This window comes from Ascaphus truei, chromosome 17, assembly GCF_040206685.1.
Source record: "Ascaphus truei isolate aAscTru1 chromosome 17, aAscTru1.hap1, whole genome shotgun sequence".
In the NCBI taxonomy this organism is placed as follows: Eukaryota; Metazoa; Chordata; class Amphibia; order Anura; family Ascaphidae; genus Ascaphus; species Ascaphus truei.
This window is the reverse complement of record NC_134499.1, coordinates 20,580,408-20,599,238: the sequence shown is the minus strand read 5'-3', so window position 1 is coordinate 20,599,238 and position 18,831 is coordinate 20,580,408. Positions and strand designations below refer to the sequence as shown.

The following is an 18,831-nucleotide window of genomic DNA, read 5'->3' as shown; positions in this document are numbered from 1 at the left end:
GCAAAACAATGCTCAGAGCAGCCACTGCCCAGGGAGACAGGTGAAGGTGTTAGTATGTTTTTTGTTTTTAGATAATTACAGACACTTTATGCTTTTTTTTATTTAATCAAAATTCGTATAATTTAAAATTTACTCACAGTACTCACCATCACCATATACACTACCTGGACCATTTACTTTATATAGATATTAAGACATCCAAACGGACGTTTATATGACTATATACATATATGCACACCTTTATATGCACATTAACTATGCTCATATCAAACGAATGTGTGCAAACCTATTGTATTGGCTGAATGTTAACTTATCATAAACTGTAATAGAACATGCCCGTGACCAAATGTATTATATAGCATGCGGGTGTTAAGGGCATCATTTCACTCACCATTCCCCTGAGATACGTGTACATATAATCTGTATTTCAGTGAGGCTCAAAAAAGGCGAGTTTGGGATAAATATGAAATCTCGCGCTGACTCGGAGCACGAATTCAATTTCTAACGCGGCAGCGCCACCCTGTGGTGTTTGTGTGAACTGCCGATTAATTGAAGGGTTCTTACCGTCTCTGCGGGTCTCCCGCCTCCTGAGTAACCGAGTAACAAATCCCAATTTTCAGGAAACAAAATATAACACAGGTGGTTGGATAGTAAGCTCTAAAATGCTGAACAGATATCACAATAGTCATTGCACAAATGTACAGAAACTATTACGATGTTTTATACTGCAAACCTAACCCAAATAACTCCTTAAACTGTCTGAGCAAGTTATTCTGTGTAACAGATTGAATTAAAAAAAAAAGTGCAATATAACCTTATGGCAGAACAAAACAATCATTACATGTGATAGACTTTTTAGCCTGAACAGAGTAAATATGAGCATTATAGCTTTCATGTGGATAATGTGGGTGGCTCTTAAAAGAGCCTTTGTGTTTGTGGGTCGGTTATCAGATCAGGGTTACTTGGCGCTGGTGTACTTGGTGACAGCCTTGGTGCCCTCGGACACTGCGTGCTTGGCCAGCTCTCCCGGTAACAGCAGGCGCACAGCGGTCTGGATCTCCCGGGAAGTGATGGTTGAGCGCTTGTTGTAATGAGCCAGGCGAGACGCTTCCCCTGCGATACGCTCGAAGATATCATTCACAAAGGAGTTCATGATGCCCATGGCCTTGGAGGAGATGCCGGTGTCAGGGTGAACCTGCTTCAGCACCTTGTACACGTAGATGGCATAACTTTCCTTCCTGCTCTTCCTACGCTTCTTCCCATCTTTCTTCTGAGTCTTGGTCACGGCTTTCTTAGAGCCCTTCTTGGCAGCTGGCGCAGACTTGGCTGGTTCAGGCATATTGAGCGATGCTTCCTCTTCCACCTGCAGAGAAACAATGTCAGACTCACTGACCGTTCTGTTCTGACTGACAGATTAAATCTGTCAGTGGTGATATTGGATACCGAGGCTTGAGCCTCATTACTCCAAGTTCTCTTGTTGAGTGTATTGTCGCACTCTTTAGGAAGCTTCTTGATCTGTGTTACTTGCCACAGTTGAGTTGGTTTCACAGGTTCAGCGCTGTGATGGGTCGTGGGTAGCGGTCAAATGGGTTTGCAGAGATCGCAGCAAGCTTCTTGATCAGCGGGTTTGAGTTCTGGTCCAGTTCCTTGTAGAATTTCTTGTTGAGCTTCTTTAGATGTTCATCTAACATCTCGATACCCAGTTCCCTATGAAGGTCTGCTATTCTTGTAGGAAGTGGAGCGTTGGACGCAATCCGCAGCGCCTTGTTCTGTAATTTTTGGAGAGATGATCTTTGATGTTGGTGGCAACCACTCCACACCGGGGAGGCGTATGTCATTGTGGGTCTAATGATCGCCTTGATCACATTGACTTTGCTCTTGATGGGCATGGTCCTTGTCTTCAGCAGAGGGTACAGTGCTGCCAGCTTGGTTGTTGCCTTCTGTTGAATCTTCTCAATGTGGTTTCTCCAGCTTAGTTTGCTATCTAGGATTACACCTAGGTAAGAGCTGTTTGGCTCCCATTTGACAGCCTCTCCGTTGAGGGTGATTGGCGGGTGTGCCTTGATCCTCTTTTTGGTAAACAGTGTAGCTGTAGTCTTGCTGGAGTTCAGTCCTACTTGCCAGTCGCTGTACCATGTTGATAGCATGTCTAGTGCTTTCTGGATGTTCTTAGCTAATTCTTTCTCTCTGAAGGACTGGGAGATGACTGCCACATCGTCTGCGTAGAGTGCCAGTTGAGTCTTGTGGAGGTCTGTGGGGATGTCATTCATGAAGAGGTTGAAAAGGAAAGGTCCCAGGACTGATCCCTGTGGCACGCCAGCGCGGATGGGGCGTGTTGTTGAGAGCTCTTCCCGCACAGCCACGTGGAATGTGCGCTCCCGCAAGTAGCTTGCAGTCAGCTTAATCAGGTAGTTTGGGAATTTCAGGTTGATCATTTTGTGCAGTAGTCCTTCATGCCAAACTCTGTCAAATGCTTTGGCCACGTCCAAGAAGACAACTCCAGTTGATTTGTGGATGTTGAATCCATGGCTTATTATGTCAACTACTCGCAGCAGCTGATGGTTGGTTGAGTGGTCCTTCCGGAATCCAAATTGCTCCTTTAGTAGAATGTTTTTACCAGAGGCAAAGTGGCGGAGGCGCGTAAGAATAACTTTCTCCAGGAGTTTCGACAGTCCAGAGAGCAGGCTTATCGGACGGTAGTTTGCAGGATCCCTCCGTGGTTTTCCAGGCTTTGGAAATACAATGACCTTGGCTTCCTTCCAGGATTGAGGAAAGTGCTGGAGCCGCATGCATGCATTGAAGATTTCTGTGAGGCATTCCATGGCTGCCGGCGGAAGCTTCTTGATGGCCAGGTTGGTAATTCCGTCACTTCCTGGTGCTTTGCCATTTGCCAGCTTTTCTGCAAGTTGCATTATCTCAGTCCTGGTGCATCCTTCAAGGGTTTCCGCTTCGGTCTCTGGTAGGTGCTCGGTAAGATGCCTGTTAACTCCTTGCTCAACTTCCCGTGCTATTTTGCTGGCTTGGTTAGGCCTAAAAGTTGTCTCCAGTGTGTCAGCGAGAACCTCTGCCTTGTCCTTGTTGCTACATGCCAGGTGGGTCTGGCCCTGGATCGGTGGATTAGGCTCCTTCTTCCCGGTCAGGCGTCGGGTCATTCTCCAAACAGAGTTGTCGGATTCCTTCAGCTTGGCTGCTGCGGCCTCCCACCTCTCCCCCCGGTGTTGGCTGATTTGCTGTCGCAGTAGTCTGGCAAGTGAGTTGTACTTTACCAGAAGGTCAGGTGTGCGGAACTTCTGCCACTGGCGTCGGGCCCTGTTTTTCTCAGCAATCGCTTGCTTGATCCCGCTCGGTAGGTCGTAGATGGAGCAGCGTTTGGGCATCTGTTTCGGGACGCTGTGCTCTATTGCATGTTGGACTGCGGTAGTAAAGGTGTTAACAGCATCATCAATGTCTCCGTTGGTGTCCAAGGGGCGGGGGTTTGTGATGTTGCTCAACTCTTCTTTGTACAGGCTCCAGTTCGCCCTGGTGAAGTTGTACCTGGGTGTTTGCTGGTGGGTTTCCATCTCGTCGCCAACAGTAATGGTAACTGGGTTGTGGTCTGAGGTCAGTTCCGCCAGGGTTTCCAACTGGACAGAATGTTTCACGTTCTTCAGTAAGACAATGTCCAGGACATCCGGTGTGTGGCTTGCAGTGCCTGGGTAGTGGGTGGGTTCTGTAGGGCCAGCCACTACAAAGTCACTCTCCTTTGAGTAAGCAAGAAGAGCTTGTCCTCTGGAGTTTGCTGTCCTTGAGTTCCAGCACCGGTGTTTGGCATTTAGGTCTCCCCCGATGATGGTTGGGACAGTGGAGTCCAGCAGAGCTTCCAAGTCTCCCAAATGTAGCTTCACCTTAGGGGGGCAGTAGGTGGCAATTAGTCGCAGTGGTCCTGTTGCAGTCTTTACCTGTACTCCAGTGGCTTCAATACTCCGGAGGGGTGGTAGTGCAATCTCATTATGGCTGACCCGTGTGTTAACAATCACAGCCGTCCCACCACCTCTGGCTCCTGTTGCCCGGTCGGTACGGTATACCCTGTGGTTCGCCAGGCTTAGTTTTTGGTTTCCTTGAAGGTGGGTCTCCGAGAGCAGAGCTGCGCATACATTCCTCGATTCCATCAGGTGAAGGAGTTCATCTGTCTTCTTGCTGATACCATTTGCATTCCACATCACGATGACAGAACTGCGTTTAGATGTTGCTGCCATGGTGGTTAGTTTCTGTGCTCCTGAGAAGGGCCGGGATGAGATTCGCTATCATTGTCACAATGGGGTGAATATCCATTCTCGCAATAGCGCTCGCTATTTTAAGGATGATCTCTAGCCAGTTTGTTGGGCTTGCGGTTCCGCCTGCGGGGTCCGGGTTGGCCGCCTCAACGGGGTTGGTGGATGGTGTCCTGAGAGTTTCCGCGTAGGTTTGTCCGTCTGGGTTTTGCATCCTCTGGGTGGATGCCGTGCCTAGGTCTGGGATCAGGTGTTCTGTGGTCCTCTGTCTCTCCGGCGCCAGGCGGGGAAGCTGGTATTGAGTAGTGGGTGTCTTCCTTGGTGCCTGCTCCATCAGGTGGGGTGTCCGCTTTTCCCGTTCCTCTTGCTTTGCTTTTGTGAGGTACGGGCAACCACGGTAGCTTGCCGGGTGTGGGCCTTTGCAGTTTGCACATGTCGCCGGCTCCTTCTTCCTATCTCGTGGGCATTCCTTGGAGTTGTGGTTCTCTCCACAACACACACAGCGTGGCTTCTGGTGGCAGAATGCAGAGGTATGCCCGAGCCGTTGGCAGTTGAAACACATGGTTGGGCCTTTTCTGCCCTTTGGCGCTTCTGTGGTTACCACACAGCTACAGAGCTTGGTAATCTTGGTAAGATCTGCAGGCTGGCTCTCCGGGGTTTCTGCCAGTGTGACAATAAACAAAGGGAACTTCTTGGTCTTGTCCACCGGGGATGTCAATTGGGCTACGCTCTTGACTGGAAGTCCATGTTCCGCGAGGTCGTGGGAAATATCCCCCACGGAGGCGTTTGCTGGTAAGCCGCGAATTACAAATTTCTGGGGCTTTAGGCGCGTCAGTGGGAAGGTGTAGTATTCTATGCCCTGCTTTGCAAAGCAGTCCGTTAAGCTCCGGTAGTCGTCCACAGTTGTGGTAGTGATCTTTGCGTGGTTCGCCCGTGGTTTAACTACAAACGGGGAAGTGCAGTGCTCGGTGAGGATGTCGACAAGGTCCTTGTGGGTCTTCATATTCCTAACCATTACTGGTGGTATGCGAATCTTTTTGGGTGGGAGTGCAGTCTCTTCATCGTTGCACCTGGGCCCTGAGCAGTCATCGGCATTAGCAAGTGGCTCGAAGCGGTTTGATGTTTTGATGCCTTGGTCTTCCTTGTGCTTCTGCATCTTTGTCTTTGCTACCGATGGAGGGGAAGAACCATTGGAGCTATCAGAGTTTGCTCGCCCTCTCTTCTTCACTAAAGTGTAGTCCATGTCTTCTGCAGCATCATGTATTGCAGTCTCCATAGGTGGCACATTTGCCTCTGCCATAGTAAGGCGCAGACCAGAGCCACGCACCCGCACGGCGGCGGGCACACGGCACAAATCAGAGCCACACGCACGGCGGCAAGCACACTGCACAAATCAGAGCCACGCACACGGCGGCGAGCACACGGCACAAGTCAGAGCCACGCACCCGCACGGCGGCGAGCACACAGCCCAAATCAGAGCCACGCACCCGCACGGCGGCGAGCACACGGCCCAAATCAGAGCCACACACACGCACGGCGGTGAGCACACGGCCCAAAGCACGCAATGCAGGGATCAAAAGCACACGGCGCAGGGGGGGGCACGGCACCAAGTTCAGGGGGGGCACAGCACAGAGCGCAGGGGGGGCACAGCACAGAGCGCAGGGGGGGCACAGCACAGAGCGCAGGGGGGGCACAGCACAGAGCGCAGGGGGGGCACAGCACAGAGCGCAGGGGGGGCACAGCACAGAGCGTAGGGGGGAGCAGAGAGCACAGGGGTGAGCACAGAGCACAGGGGGGCACAGCACAGAGCACAGGGGGGCACAGCACAGAGCGCAGGGGGGCACAGCACAGAGCGCAGGGGGGCACAGCAGAGCGCAGGGGGGCACAACAGAGCGCAGGGGGGCACAGCACAGAGCACAGGGGGCGCAGCACAGCACACAGGGGGGGGCACAGAGCACTGGGGGGGGCACAGAGCACGGGGGGGGCACAGAGCACAGGGGGGGGCACTGCACTAGACAGGGGGGGGCACAGCACTAGGCAGGGGGGGGGGCAAGGCCGGGGGTCACAGCAAGTCGGAGCTCTGGGCTCAGTACTGCACACAGAACTCAGCATACAGTGCAATAAAGCTATAAAGCAAAGCGATGGGCAATGACCCACGTGGCAGCAGCAGCTCTCCCACACGTGGCAGCAGCGGCTCTCCCCCACGTGGCAGCGGCGGCTCTCCCCCACGTGGCAGCGGCGGCTCTCCAAACGGGCCAGTCAATACATCCCCGACTGAAACTCTGGAAAGTGGTGTCGGCGGCGGGCGCTGTGATGGGAAGTGACCCACTCGAGGAGTCATCAGCCTCTCTGGTCAGTTCAAAAGACTCAATCCAACTCAACTCGACTCGACCGACTCAATGTCAGACTCCTCCCCCAGCAGCTCTATTTATAGACATCCTATGCAAATGAGGAGATTCAGTCTTCTGTTTGTCTATTGGCTAAGAATATCATGTGATGATTGTGACCTCACCACATGTAATTCAACTAAGGTGATTGGTGGTTGCAGAATTCTGGAACTGATTGGCTGCTTTCAAAACTGTCCAATCACAGAGAAGTTTGACTGCTCCAGGAAGGTATAAATACAGGCACAGGGGGCGGGGTTTGTTATTTCTTTTTCTGTTAGAGCTGCAGTCAGATTGATAGAAGATGTCTGGAAGAGGTAAACAGGGCGGGAAAACTCGTGCTAAGGCAAAGACTCGCTCATCTCGGGCTGGCCTGCAGTTTCCAGTGGGCCGTGTGCACAGACTGCTCCGGAAGGGGAATTATGCTCAGCGTGTAGGAGCCGGAGCCCCGGTCTATTTGGCCGCAGTGTTGGAGTACCTGACCGCTGAAATCCTGGAGTTGGCTGGTAACGCCGCCCGGGATAATAAGAAGTCCCGCATCATCCCCCGGCACCTGCAGCTCGCTGTAAGGAACGATGAGGAGCTGAACAGGCTGCTCGGAGGGGTCACCATCGCCCAGGGGGGTGTCCTGCCCAACATCCAGGCCGTGCTGCTGCCCAAGAAAACTGAGAGCCACAAATCGGCCAAGAGCAGCAAGTGAGAACTGAACACCCGAGACCAGGAGCGGAGAATCCCAAATACACAACAACACAAAGGCTCTTTTCAGAGCCACCCACAGTGTCGAGGAAGAGTTTAATTACATAATGTTTACTGCACTGATGTACACTTCTACCTAAGTATCTGTATCAGTTTTAATTACTAATGTTGCAAGTTAATTTATGAAAGGTTCTGTACACTACAGATTAATGTACATGTATCTCAATATGTCAGTGCTGTAATTAGACAAAGTAGTAATTATTTAAGTAACTGCAGATATTAAACACGAGGGAATAGAAGTAATAGCATTACAATAATAAATGTTTTATACCATAGTCTCTTGAACATTTCTTGATGATCCTTTTAAGGAACATTTAATAGCCATACAATTGATGACCTGATTGAAGCATTTATGTGGTTAGAGCCATAATTCTAAAAAAAAGAATCCCAAATACCAACAAAGGCTTTTCAGAGCCACCCACAGTATCGAGGAAGAGTTAATTACATGATGTTTACTGCACTGATATACACTTCTACCTAAATAACTCTGTTTTAATTACTAATGATGCCAGTTAATTTATTAAAGATTGTATACATTACAGGTTAATGTAAATGTTGTAATTAGGAAAAGCAGTGATGATTTAGCAGTAACTGCAGATATTAAACGCGGAGGAATAGAAGTAATCGCTTGTAACCCGATATTTCCTTTCACTAATTACAAAATCCCAACATGTGAAAGAAAAAAATCAATGTTTCATACCAAAGTCACTTGAACATTTCATTTGGGGTTGATCTTTCTTACCGACTTTATCCTTTTCAGGAACATTTTAATAGCCACAGAATTGATGGCCTGATTGTGAAGCATTTATTTTGTTAGCCATAATTCTAAAAAAAAAAAAAAAAAAAAAAGGAAAATGTCCCTATATAAATTAAAGCAACGTTGTGAAGTGTAGCATGGATAATGCATAGTATAATAGAAAGTACATTTTTCCGTTTTACATAAAGGCGCCAAAGTTTTCAAAATTCAAATAAAAACATGTTATCACAATATACCACACGGTGGCGCTGTTGGGTTAGAAATCGGTATCTGCATTGCTTTCAGTGTAAGTTCCAAGACCTGTATTTAAATAGGACACAAGTCAGCAAGGCACGAAGCTGTTATGTATATTTATATTTATGCCAGAGCAATAAAACCAATTCGGTTCATTCAGCTGACTTTGTTTAGATTGCTCTCAAGAATGCAAAAACAAAAGGGATAAATTAATTTTGTTCGAAAATAGTATAAAGATAATACAGTATAAAAAGTGCGTGCCAAGCACGCGCATATTAAGTGAAACTTTTTTGTCTTTCGTCACAGAAATTGTATTTGTGATGATTTTTTTAATTAAGTCAAAACAATTTCCGTGCCAAAACGCAATGACGTTTGACTTCGAACGCGTGATTTAGCTATTTGCACTTCTATATTTATAGTAACTGTGAATTACTTGTGTGTTTCTCTCTGTGTGTGGTATTCTCCATGTGCTGGTGCCTTCTGCACAGGCGCAACGAGCCAGCCCCCCCTCTCTCCTCCCCCCCCAGCGGAGCTGCTGACACGGAGGGGGGTCTGTCGGAGTCCCCCGGCCCAGAGCAGCCCCCACTCTCTCCCCCCCCCGGCAGACACGGAGGGGGTCTGCCCGAAGCAGCCGCCACTCTTTCTCCCCCTCGGCGGAGGTACGGAGACACGCGCGGAGGAGGTTATAAGTCCCCTGGCCCCGGTGCAGCCTCCACTCCCCCCCTCCCCCCTCGGAGAGAGGTGTGTGTTCCTCCTCTCAGATGACTGCTGGTGTTGGAAGCTGATGTTGCTGATTGCCTCTTCTGCTAGCAGTGACATCACTTCCGTCACTTGTGACTTACGTCTCCATTAACTCCGTTTACTGCCAGGGAATTTTGCTCATGTGGTAGGTGTGCCCAAAGAAGTTCCACTTCAAAAAAAAGTGTTTAATGTTAATTACTACACCTGGCTTCAAAATAAACCTGTTATGTGTTTATTTTCCTGAATAAACCCTAACATAATAATAGGGTAAAAATGGAGGAGTGGTCTTTTGTATAATAGAACAAGCTGAGTTCCCCTAACTGAATCAAGCCCTTGGCCAAAGCACTGAGGCTCATCCATTCCTGAGTAAAAACACATTTTCTTCTTATGGTAACAATAGTAACAATAGTATTCTTGGTGCATAAACAACATTTGACAAGTCTGGTGTGACACAAACAAGTGAATTTATTTTAACTGGAGTAACAGCAATATGCAGAAATACGACACGTCCCACAGATCTGTGGAATATTTATATTTTAAAATTTACCAGCCTTATACATAAACATGGAAATAATGTGCTTACAAGTTGAAAATGTAAAATTTTCTGTTTAAATTGAAACTGACGTAACATTTTAAACTTAATTGTAAGGTTGGTTATGGAGATGTGTGAAAATGTTTTCTAGAAATAGATATTTTCATTTGGTGTAAAAATATGAATATCTTTTTCTAATGCGGATTAGTATTTATTAAGAAATTGATCATATAAATGAAGAAACATTAAAAGGCCATATGTAGAGAATTTATGGGTTTTCATTCTAGATAGCACAGAGACCTCGCTCTACCAAAGAGATTAATATAGAGGTCTGAAGAGAGGAACACACATTGAAAGAACTCCTATAGATGGTGCACACCACTATGTTTGCAGTATACCATGAAATAATGGGTAATCAATCAAATATTTTATTAATTTTTTATTAATCAATAAAAACTTTTATTCAATCAATACACAATGTACTTTTAAAATAAAGTATTGACACTCACGGTCATTATTATCAATACATATATTCTGAATGTTAACACTGTCACGGGAGAGCACGACTGTTCTACAGGATCAAGCACCAGGCAGGACACCAAAGTCAAATAAAAGTATATTTATTCTGGCGAGCAGGGCCGCCAACAGAAATCATGGGGCCCAGGACAAATGAAAGGAGCAGCCCCCCTCTCTCCCCCGAGCCCATAGCGCACCTACCACGAAAAAATATTTTTTAGCGCGTAACTTTTACTTAACTGTTTTGTTATTGTAATACGGGAAAAAAATTACAATGCAATCTGTTTATTTTTATATTTTCAACAAAAGACAAGTGGATGACTGTCAGGGTGGGTGGGTGACTTCACCGAGTGACTGGGTGAGTGACTGCCAGGGTGGGTTGGTTGGTGACTGCCGGGTGGGTGTGTGAGTTGGGTGGGTGACTGCCTGAGTGGGTGGATGACTGACTGCCAGGGTGGGTGGCTGCCTGAGTGGGTGAGTGCCAGGGTGGGTGACTGCATGGGTCGGTGGGTGGGTGACTGACCTTGACCGGGTGGATGCTGCTTCCTTCTTCCTTGCCCGCCAGACGCTTCCCCCCCTGCCTCCGATTTCCCCACAGCTGCTGCCCGGGTGGGAGGTAGGCTCGGGGGGAGGGGGAAGAGGGCTAATTCCGCGGCTGCTGCCCGGTGCAGGAGGCACACGCGGGGGAATCTGGGTTGGCGCTCGCGGGCTTGCAACGGCGCTTCCCCTCCGTCCCACGTTGGGAGCGGGCCCTCTACATCGCCTTACCGGTTTGCTTTCCGCTTTTGTGTTCGCACGAGTGGGACACCGCTCAGGTGTTTATTGCAGCTGGGTTGAGCTGACAAACATATGTTACAATCCCACGGCAAGCCCCCTGCTATTGTGTCCGAGGGGCTGTTTCACGTGGTTTTGAGCCACGTGTTCAGATGCTTTTATTTGTGATTGATTCTGCTTGAGAGTTACATTTTAAGATATTAACTCTTTCTATTCTACCGGCTTGTCTGGTGTATGATCCGTCATAACAACGCATTGCTGCAAAAAGCAAATTCCTATAGATCAGGCCTGCACAACACGCGGCCCGCCGGCACTCACTGTGCGGCCCGCGGCAGCGGCTTTCCCCCTCCTCCCCCGAGTCCGCTCTCCCTCCCCCGAGTCCGCTCTCCCTCCCCCGAGTCCACTCTCTCCCCGAGCCAAGCCCGCTCTCAAGACTGCACGCTCTAGCAGTGCGGCACTTCCGGTGCCCGCTGCTTGCGAGCGCGCGCAGTCCTGCCTCCTCTCTGCCGTGATCTGAGTTGCAGGGGGGTGAGGGGAGGTGCAGGGGGTAATGTGAGGTAAGGAGGTGCAGGGGGATAGGTGATGTGCAGGGGAAGAGGTGATGTGCAGGGGAAGGTGATATGCAGGAGGGGTGGGTGATGTGCAGGGGGTGATGTGCAGGGGGTGATGTGCAGGGAGGGGGGTGGTGATGTGCAGGGAGGGGGGGTGGTGATGTGCAGGGAGGGGGGGTGGTGATGTGCAGGGAGGGGGGTGGTGATGTGCAGGGAGGGGGGTGTTGATGTGCAGGGAGGGGGGTGTTGATGTGCAGGGAGGGGGGGTGTTGATGTGCAGGGGGGGTGTTGATGTGCAGGGGGGGTGTTGATGTGCAGGGGGGGTGTTGATGTGCAGGGGGGGTGGGTGATGTGCAGGGGGGGTGGGTGATGTGCAGGGGGGGTGGGTGATGTGCAGGGAGGGAGGGTGGTGATGTGCAGGGAGGGTGGTGATGTGCAGGGAGGGAGGGTGGTGATGTGCAGGGGGGGTGGGTGATGTGCAGGGGGGGTGGTGATGTGCAGGGGGGGTGGTGATGTGCAGGGGGGGTGGTGATGTGCAGGGGGGGTGGTGATGTGCAGGGGGGGTGGTGATGTGCAGGGGGGGTGGGTGATGTGCAGGGGGTGGGTGATGTGCAGGGGGTGGGTGATGTGCAGGGGGTGGGTGATGTGCAGGGGGTGGGTGATGTGCAGGGGGTGGGTGATGTGCAGGGGGGTGGGTGATGTGCAGGGGGGTGGTGATGTGCAGGGGGGTGGTGATGTGCAGGGGGGTGGTGATGTGCAGGGGGGTGTGTGATGTGCAGGGGGGGTGGGTGATGTGCAGGGGGGGGGGTGATGTGCAGGGGGGGGGTGATGTGCAGGGGGGGTGGGTGATGTGCAGGGGGGTGGGTGATGTGCAGGGGGGGTGGGTGATGTGCAGGGGGGGTGGGTGATGTGCAGGGGGGGTGGGTGATGTGCAAGGGGGGGTGGGTGATGTGCAGGGGGGGTGGGTGATGTGCAGGGGGGGGTGGGTGATGTGCAGGGGGGGTGGGTGATGTGCAGGGGGGGTGGGTGATGTGCAGGGGGGGTGGATGATGTGCGGGGGGGGGTGATGTGCAGGGGGGGTGGGTGATGTGCAGGGGGGTGGGTGATGTGCAGGGGGTGGGTGATGTGCAGGGGGGTGGGTGATGTGCAGGGGGGGTGGGTGATGTGCAGGGGGGTGGGTGATGTGCAGGGGGGGTGGGTGATGTGCAGGGGGGGTGGGTGATGTGCAGGGGGGGTGGGTGATGTGCAGGGGGGTGGGTGATGTGCAGGGGGGTGGGTGATGTGCAGGGGGGGTGGGTGATGTGCAGGGGGGTGGGTGATGTGCAGGGGGGGTGGGTGATGTGCAGGGGGGGGTGATGTGCAGGGGGGGTGATGTGCAGGGGGGGTGATGTGCAGGGGGGGTGATGTGCAGGGGGGGGTGATGTGCAGGGGGGGGTGATGTGCAGGGGGGGTGATGTGCAGGGGGGGGTGATGTGCAGGGGGGGCGTGATGTGCAGGGGGGGCGTGATGTGCAGGGGGGGCGTGATGTGCAGGGGGGGCGTGATGTGCAGGGGGGCGTGATGTGCAGGGGGGCGTGATGTGCAGGGGGGCGTGATGTGCAGGGGGGCGTGATGTGCAGGGGGGCGTGATGTGCAGGGGGGCGTGATGTGCAGGGGGGGCGTGATGTGCAGGGGGGGCGTGATGTGCAGGGGGGTGAGGTGCAGGGGGGTGAGGTGCAGCGGGGTGAGGTGCAGCGGGGTGAGGTGCAGGGGGGTGAGGTGAGGTGCAGGGGGTGAGGTGAGGTGCAGGGGGTGATGTGAGGTGCAGGGGGTGAGGTGCAGGGGGGGTGGAATGTGTGTGGTCTGCGGGGGGTGTTGTGTGTGATGTGGAGGGGGGTATTGTGTGTGATGTGGAGGGGGGTATTGTGTGTGATGTGGAGGGTGAGTATTGTGTGTGATGTGGAGGGTGAGTATTGTTTGTGATGTGGAGGGTGAGTATTGTGTATGGGTGTGGGGAAGTGATGGGGGTGTGAGAAATGGAGTCACAAACGTTGATGATGAGGGGTGCAGAGGGAGATATATTAAGATGATGATGAGGAGTGCTGGGGGAGATATGAGGATGAAGATGAGGGGTGCTGGGTGGGATATGAGGATGAGGGTTGCTGGGGCCGATATGAGGATGATGAGGGGTGCTGGAGATATGAGGATGATGATTTTACCCGTGCAGCCCGAATCTGTATTCCTTGGAGCAGTTCGGCCCTTCTCACTTGACAAGTTGTGCAGGCCTGCTCTAGATAGTGCTTAAAGTCACTGCTTTTCTACACACACATACTTTGCCACATTGTGTAGTTTGTGTCAAAAGTTGATACTCCAACACCGCAGGTTTTACACTTTCATGCAAATTAACTGCTGATTAAATACAGTATTTCAAATACACCGTCTAAACTCCTGTAATACTGACATAAATGTCATAAAAGTGATACACTGACATTAGGTTTAACACGTTCAGGCCAAATGATGTTATTTGCAATTAAAAATAAAGTATTCTGCTAAATGGCATTATATGACTGATTTAAGCATCTGATAGCATTGATCAGCCCCCATACCATCATTCTCTCTAACTAGTGCTGCATTAATCATACAGGAACAAAGTATGCAAAACAATGCTCAGAGCAGCACACTGCCCAGGGAGACAGGTGAAGGTGTTAGTATGTTTTTTGTTTTTAGATAATTACAGACACTTTATGCTTTTTTTTATTTAATCAAAATTCGTATAATTTAAAATTTACTCACAGTACTCACCATCACCATATACACTACCTGGACCATTTACTTTATATAGATATTAAGACATCCAAACGGACGTTTATATGACTATATACATATATGCACACCTTTATATGCACATTAACTATGCTCATATCAAACGAATGTGTGCAAACATATTGTATTGGCTGAATGTTAACTTATCACAAACTGTAATAGAACATGCCCGTGACCAAATGTATTATATAGCATGCGGGTGTTAAGGGCATCATTTCACTGACCATTCCCCTGAGATACGTGTACATATAATCTGTATTTCAGTGAGGCTCACAAAAGGCGAGTTTGGGATAAATATGAAATCTCGCGCTGACTCGGAGCACGAATTCAATTTCTAACGCGGCAGCGCCACCCTGTGGTGTTTGTGTGAACTGCCGATTAATTGAAGGGTTCTTACCGTCTCTGCGGGTCTCCCGCCTCCTGAGTAACCGAGTAACAAATCCCAATTTTCAGGAAACAAAATATAACACAGGTGGTTGGATAGTAAGCTCTAAAATGCTGAACAGATATCACAATAGTCATTGCACAAATGTACAGAAACTATTACGATGTTTTATACTGCAAACCTAACCCAAATAACTCCTTAAACTGTCTGAGCAAGTTATTCTGTGTAACAGATTGAATTAAAAAAAAAAGTGCAATATAACCTTATGGCAGAACAAAACAATCATTACATTGGATAGACTTTTTAGCCTGAACAGAGTAAATATGAGCATTATAGCTTTCATGTGGATAATGTGGGTGGCTCTTAAAAGAGCCTTTGTGTTTGTGGGTCGGTTATCAGATCAGGGTTACTTGGCGCTGGTGTACTTGGTGACAGCCTTGGTGCCCTCGGACACTGCGTGCTTGGCCAGCTCTCCCGGTAACAGCAGGCGCACAGCGGTCTGGATCTCCCGGGAAGTGATGGTTGATCGCTTGTTGTAATGAGCCAGGCGGCACGATTCCCCTGCGATGCGCTCGAAGATATCATTCACAAAGGAGTTCATGATGCCCATGGCCTTGGAGGAGATGCCGGTGTCAGGGTGGACCTGCTTCAGCACCTTGTACACGTAAATGGCGTAACTTTCCTTCCTGCTCTTCCTACGCTTCTTCCCATCTTTCTTCTGAGTCTTGGTCACGGCTTTCTTAGAGCCCTTCTTGGCAGCTGGTGCAGACTTGGCTGGTTCAGGCATATTGAGCGATGCGTCCTCTTCCACCTGCAGAGAAACAATGTCTAACTCCTCCCCCAGCAGCTCTATTTATAGACATCCTATGCAAATGAGGAGATTCAGTCTTCTGTTTGTCTATTGGCTGAGCATATCATGTGATTATTGTGACCTCATCAGATGTAATTCAACTAAGGTGATTGGTGGTTGCAGGATTCTGGAACGGATTGGCTGCTTTCAAAACTGTCCAATCACAGAGAAGTTTGACTGCTCCAGAAAGGTATAAATACAGGCACAGGGGGCGGGGTTTGGTATTTCTTTTTTTGTAAGAGCTGCAGTCAGATTGATAGAAGATGTCTGGAAGAGGCAAACAGGGCGGGAAAACTCGTGCTAAGGCCAAGACTCGCTCATCTCGGGCTGGCCTGCAGTTTCCAGTGGGCCGTGTGCACAGACTGCTCCGGAAGGGGAATTATGCTCAGCGTGTGGGAGCCGGAGCCCCGGTCTATTTGGCCGCAGTGCTAGAGTACCTGACCGCTGAGATCCTAGAGTTGGCCGGTAACGCCGCCCGGGACAATAAGAAGTCCCGCATCATCCCCCGGCACCTGCAGCTCGCTGTAAGGAACGATGAGGAGCTGAACAGGCTGCTCGGAGGGGTCACCATCGCCCAGGGGGGTGTCCTGCCCAACATCCAGGCCGTGCTGCTGCCCAAGAAAACCGAGAGCCACAAATCGACCAAGAGCAGCAAGTGAGCTGAACACCCGAGACCAGGAGCGGAGAATCCCAAATACCCAATAACACAAAGGCTCTTTTCAGAGCCACCCACAGTGTCTGGGAAGAGTTTAATTACATACATGGTGTTTACTACACTGATGCACACTTCTACCTAAATATGTGTATCTATCCGTTTTAATTACTAATTATGCCAGTTAATTTATTATTAGAGGTTGTATGCACTATAGATTAATGTAACCGTCAGTGCTGTAATTGGGAATAGCAGTAGTGGTTTAACTAATTGCAGTTATTAAACACGAAGGAATAGAAGTAATCGCTTGTAACCCGATATTTTCTTTCACTGTAATTACAATAACCCAGCATGTGAAAAAAAAATCAATGTTTCACACCAAAGTCACTTGAACATCATTTCATTTGGGGTTGAACTTTCTTATCGACTTTATCCTTTTCAGGAACATTTTAATAGCCACAGAATTGATGACCTGATTGTGAAGCATTTATTTTGTTTGTCATAAAAAAAAAAAAATGTCTATATTTATAGGCCACATACATTAAAGCAACGTGAAGTGTAGCATGGATCATGCATAATATATAAATTATATTTTTCCGTTTGCTACATAAAGGCGCCAAAGTTAATTCATTCAAATAAAAACATGTTATCAAAATATACCACACGGTGGCGCTGTTGGGTTAGAAATCGGTATCTGCATTGCTCTGATTGTAAGTTGCAAGACCTGTATTTAAATAGGACACAAGTCAGCAAGGCACGAAGCTGTTATGTATATTTATGCCAGAGCAATAAAACAAATTCGTTTCATTCATCCAACTTTGTTTAGATTGCTCTCAAACATGCAAAATCAAAAGGGACACATTAATTTTGTTCGAAAATAGTATAAAGATAATCTAAAGTGTTTAATGTTAATTACTACACCTGGCTTCAAAATTAACAGCACATGGTGGAAGTATTTATGAAAATATTTCTTCTTACCTGTTAATTGTTTATTTTCCAGAATAAACTCTAACATGGTTTATCATAATAATAGGGTAAAAATGGAGGAGTGGTCTTTTGTATAATAGAACAAGCTGAGTTCCCCTAACTGAATCAAGCCCTTGGCCAAAGCACTGAGTCTCATCCATTCCTGAGTAAAAACACATTTTCTTCTTATGGTAACAATAGTAACAATAGTATTTTTGGTGCATAAACAACATTTGACAAGCAGAACAAGTCTGGTGTGAAACAAAAAACTGAGTTTGTTTTAACTGGAGTAACAGCAATATGCAGAAATACGACATGTCCCACAGATCTGTGGAATAATATTTATACTATAAAATTACCAGCCCTGTACATAAACCTGAGAATATTGTGCTTACAAGTTGTAAATGTAAAACGTTCTGTTTAAATTGAAACTGATGCAACATTTTAAACTTAATTGTAAGGTCGGTTATGGAGATGTGTGAAAATGTTTTCTAGAAATAGATATTTTCATTTGGTGTAAAAAGATGTTTGAATATCTTTTTCTAATGCGGATTAGTATTTATTACGAAATTGATCATATAAATGAAGAAACATTAAAAGGCCATATGGGGAGAATGTTATGGGTTTTCATTCTAGATAGCACAGAGACCTCGCTCTACCTAAAAGTCATAATGTGGGTGCTACCAAAGAGATAACTACAGAGGTCTGAAGAGAGGAACACACCGAGAAAGAACTCCTATAGATGTTGAACACCACTATGTATGCAGTATACCATGAAATGATGGGTAATCAATCAAATATTCCCTTTATTCTATAACTACACAATGTACATTTAAAATAACGTATTGACCCTCACTGGTTCATTATTATCAATACATATATTGTGAATGTTAACACTCACGGCAGAGCACGACTATTCTATGGCACCAGACAGCAGGGGACAGAGGGTACTGGGGTCCCGGGCCCCGTGAGTCAGGAGGCCCGGCCCCCCTGCGCGGCCGTGCCCCTCGATAAATCCTGTCGCCCGGGCACCACGGGGTGACGGGATTTCGCGCGCTCGTGATGTGCCAGGCAGCGCGCGCTTCTCTGCAAAGAGAAAGAAAAAAAAACCTCCCCCCTCTCCTGATTGGCTGGCGCGAGTTGGCACGCTGCCAGGATTTTTTTTTTTGGCCCGCAGTAGCTCTTTCCGAATTTGCAACACGAGACCCGCCCTTTCCTGCATGGAGCAAGTGGTAAGTAAAGGCTCCATGCCTTTCTTGCTTCCCCCTTGTCCCCCTGCTCCAATCCCCCCCCCCCATTCTGATTCCCCCCCTCCCCCCGGCTCCGAGTGTCTGAGAAAGTGTCTGAGAGAGTCTGAGAGAGTGCGTCTGAGAGAGAGTGTCTGAGAGGGAGAGTGTGTGTGTGAGTCTGTGAATGAATACAGACACCAACCCACTCATCCGTCATAGTCACCCACCCACTTGTCAGTCAATCACCTAGTTACCCACCCAAGTGTCAGTCAGTCATCCACCCCCCACACCCACTCTCTCTGTCTCTCTCACCCACACTCTCTCTGTCTTATCTGTCTGAGTGTGTCTGTGTGTGTGTGAGAGTGTGTGTCTGAGTGGTGAGTGTGTGTCTGAGTGTGAGAGGGAGAGTGTCTGAGAGGGAGAGCGTGTGTGAGTCTGAATGAATACAGACAC

General features: G+C 49.1%; 4 protein-coding genes across 4 annotated transcripts; 2 read left to right on the top strand and 2 right to left on the bottom strand.

Moving 5' to 3' along the window:
- Positions 1 to 903: 903 nt before the first annotated feature.
- On the bottom strand, positions 904 to 1,396 carry LOC142468471 (histone H2B 1.1). The gene has a single exon (XM_075575077.1). It carries the CDS (start codon positions 1,337 to 1,339, stop codon positions 959 to 961), a length of 381 nt encoding a protein of 126 aa, XP_075431192.1. The 5' UTR covers positions 1,340 to 1,396; the 3' UTR covers positions 904 to 958.
- A 5,524-nt stretch (positions 1,397 to 6,920) lies between these two features.
- LOC142468470 (histone H2A type 1) lies at positions 6,921 to 7,892 on the top strand. The gene has a single exon (XM_075575076.1). It carries the CDS (start codon positions 6,939 to 6,941, stop codon positions 7,332 to 7,334), a length of 396 nt encoding a protein of 131 aa, XP_075431191.1. The 5' UTR covers positions 6,921 to 6,938; the 3' UTR covers positions 7,335 to 7,892.
- A 7,195-nt stretch (positions 7,893 to 15,087) lies between these two features.
- Positions 15,088 to 15,468, bottom strand: LOC142467786 (histone H2B 1.1-like). Its single transcript, XM_075573648.1, has one exon. The coding sequence runs from the start codon at positions 15,466 to 15,468 to the stop codon at positions 15,088 to 15,090; it is 381 nt and encodes a 126-aa protein (XP_075429763.1).
- Positions 15,469 to 15,775: 307 nt separating this feature from the next.
- LOC142468469 (histone H2A type 1-like) lies at positions 15,776 to 16,934 on the top strand. Its single transcript, XM_075575075.1, has one exon. It carries the CDS (start codon positions 15,795 to 15,797, stop codon positions 16,188 to 16,190), a length of 396 nt encoding a protein of 131 aa, XP_075431190.1. The 5' UTR covers positions 15,776 to 15,794; the 3' UTR covers positions 16,191 to 16,934.
- The last annotated feature ends 1,897 nt before the right edge of the window (positions 16,935 to 18,831 follow it).

Excerpts from the sequence above, each read along its gene's own strand:
- LOC142468469 (XM_075575075.1), top strand. The coding sequence starts at position 15,795 with ATGTCTGGAAGAGGCAAACAGGGCGGGAAAACTCGTGCTAAGGCCAAG.
- LOC142467786 (XM_075573648.1), bottom strand. The coding sequence starts at position 15,468 with ATGCCTGAACCAGCCAAGTCTGCACCAGCTGCCAAGAAGGGCTCTAAG.
- LOC142468471 (XM_075575077.1), bottom strand. The coding sequence starts at position 1,339 with ATGCCTGAACCAGCCAAGTCTGCGCCAGCTGCCAAGAAGGGCTCTAAG.
- LOC142468470 (XM_075575076.1), top strand. The coding sequence starts at position 6,939 with ATGTCTGGAAGAGGTAAACAGGGCGGGAAAACTCGTGCTAAGGCAAAG.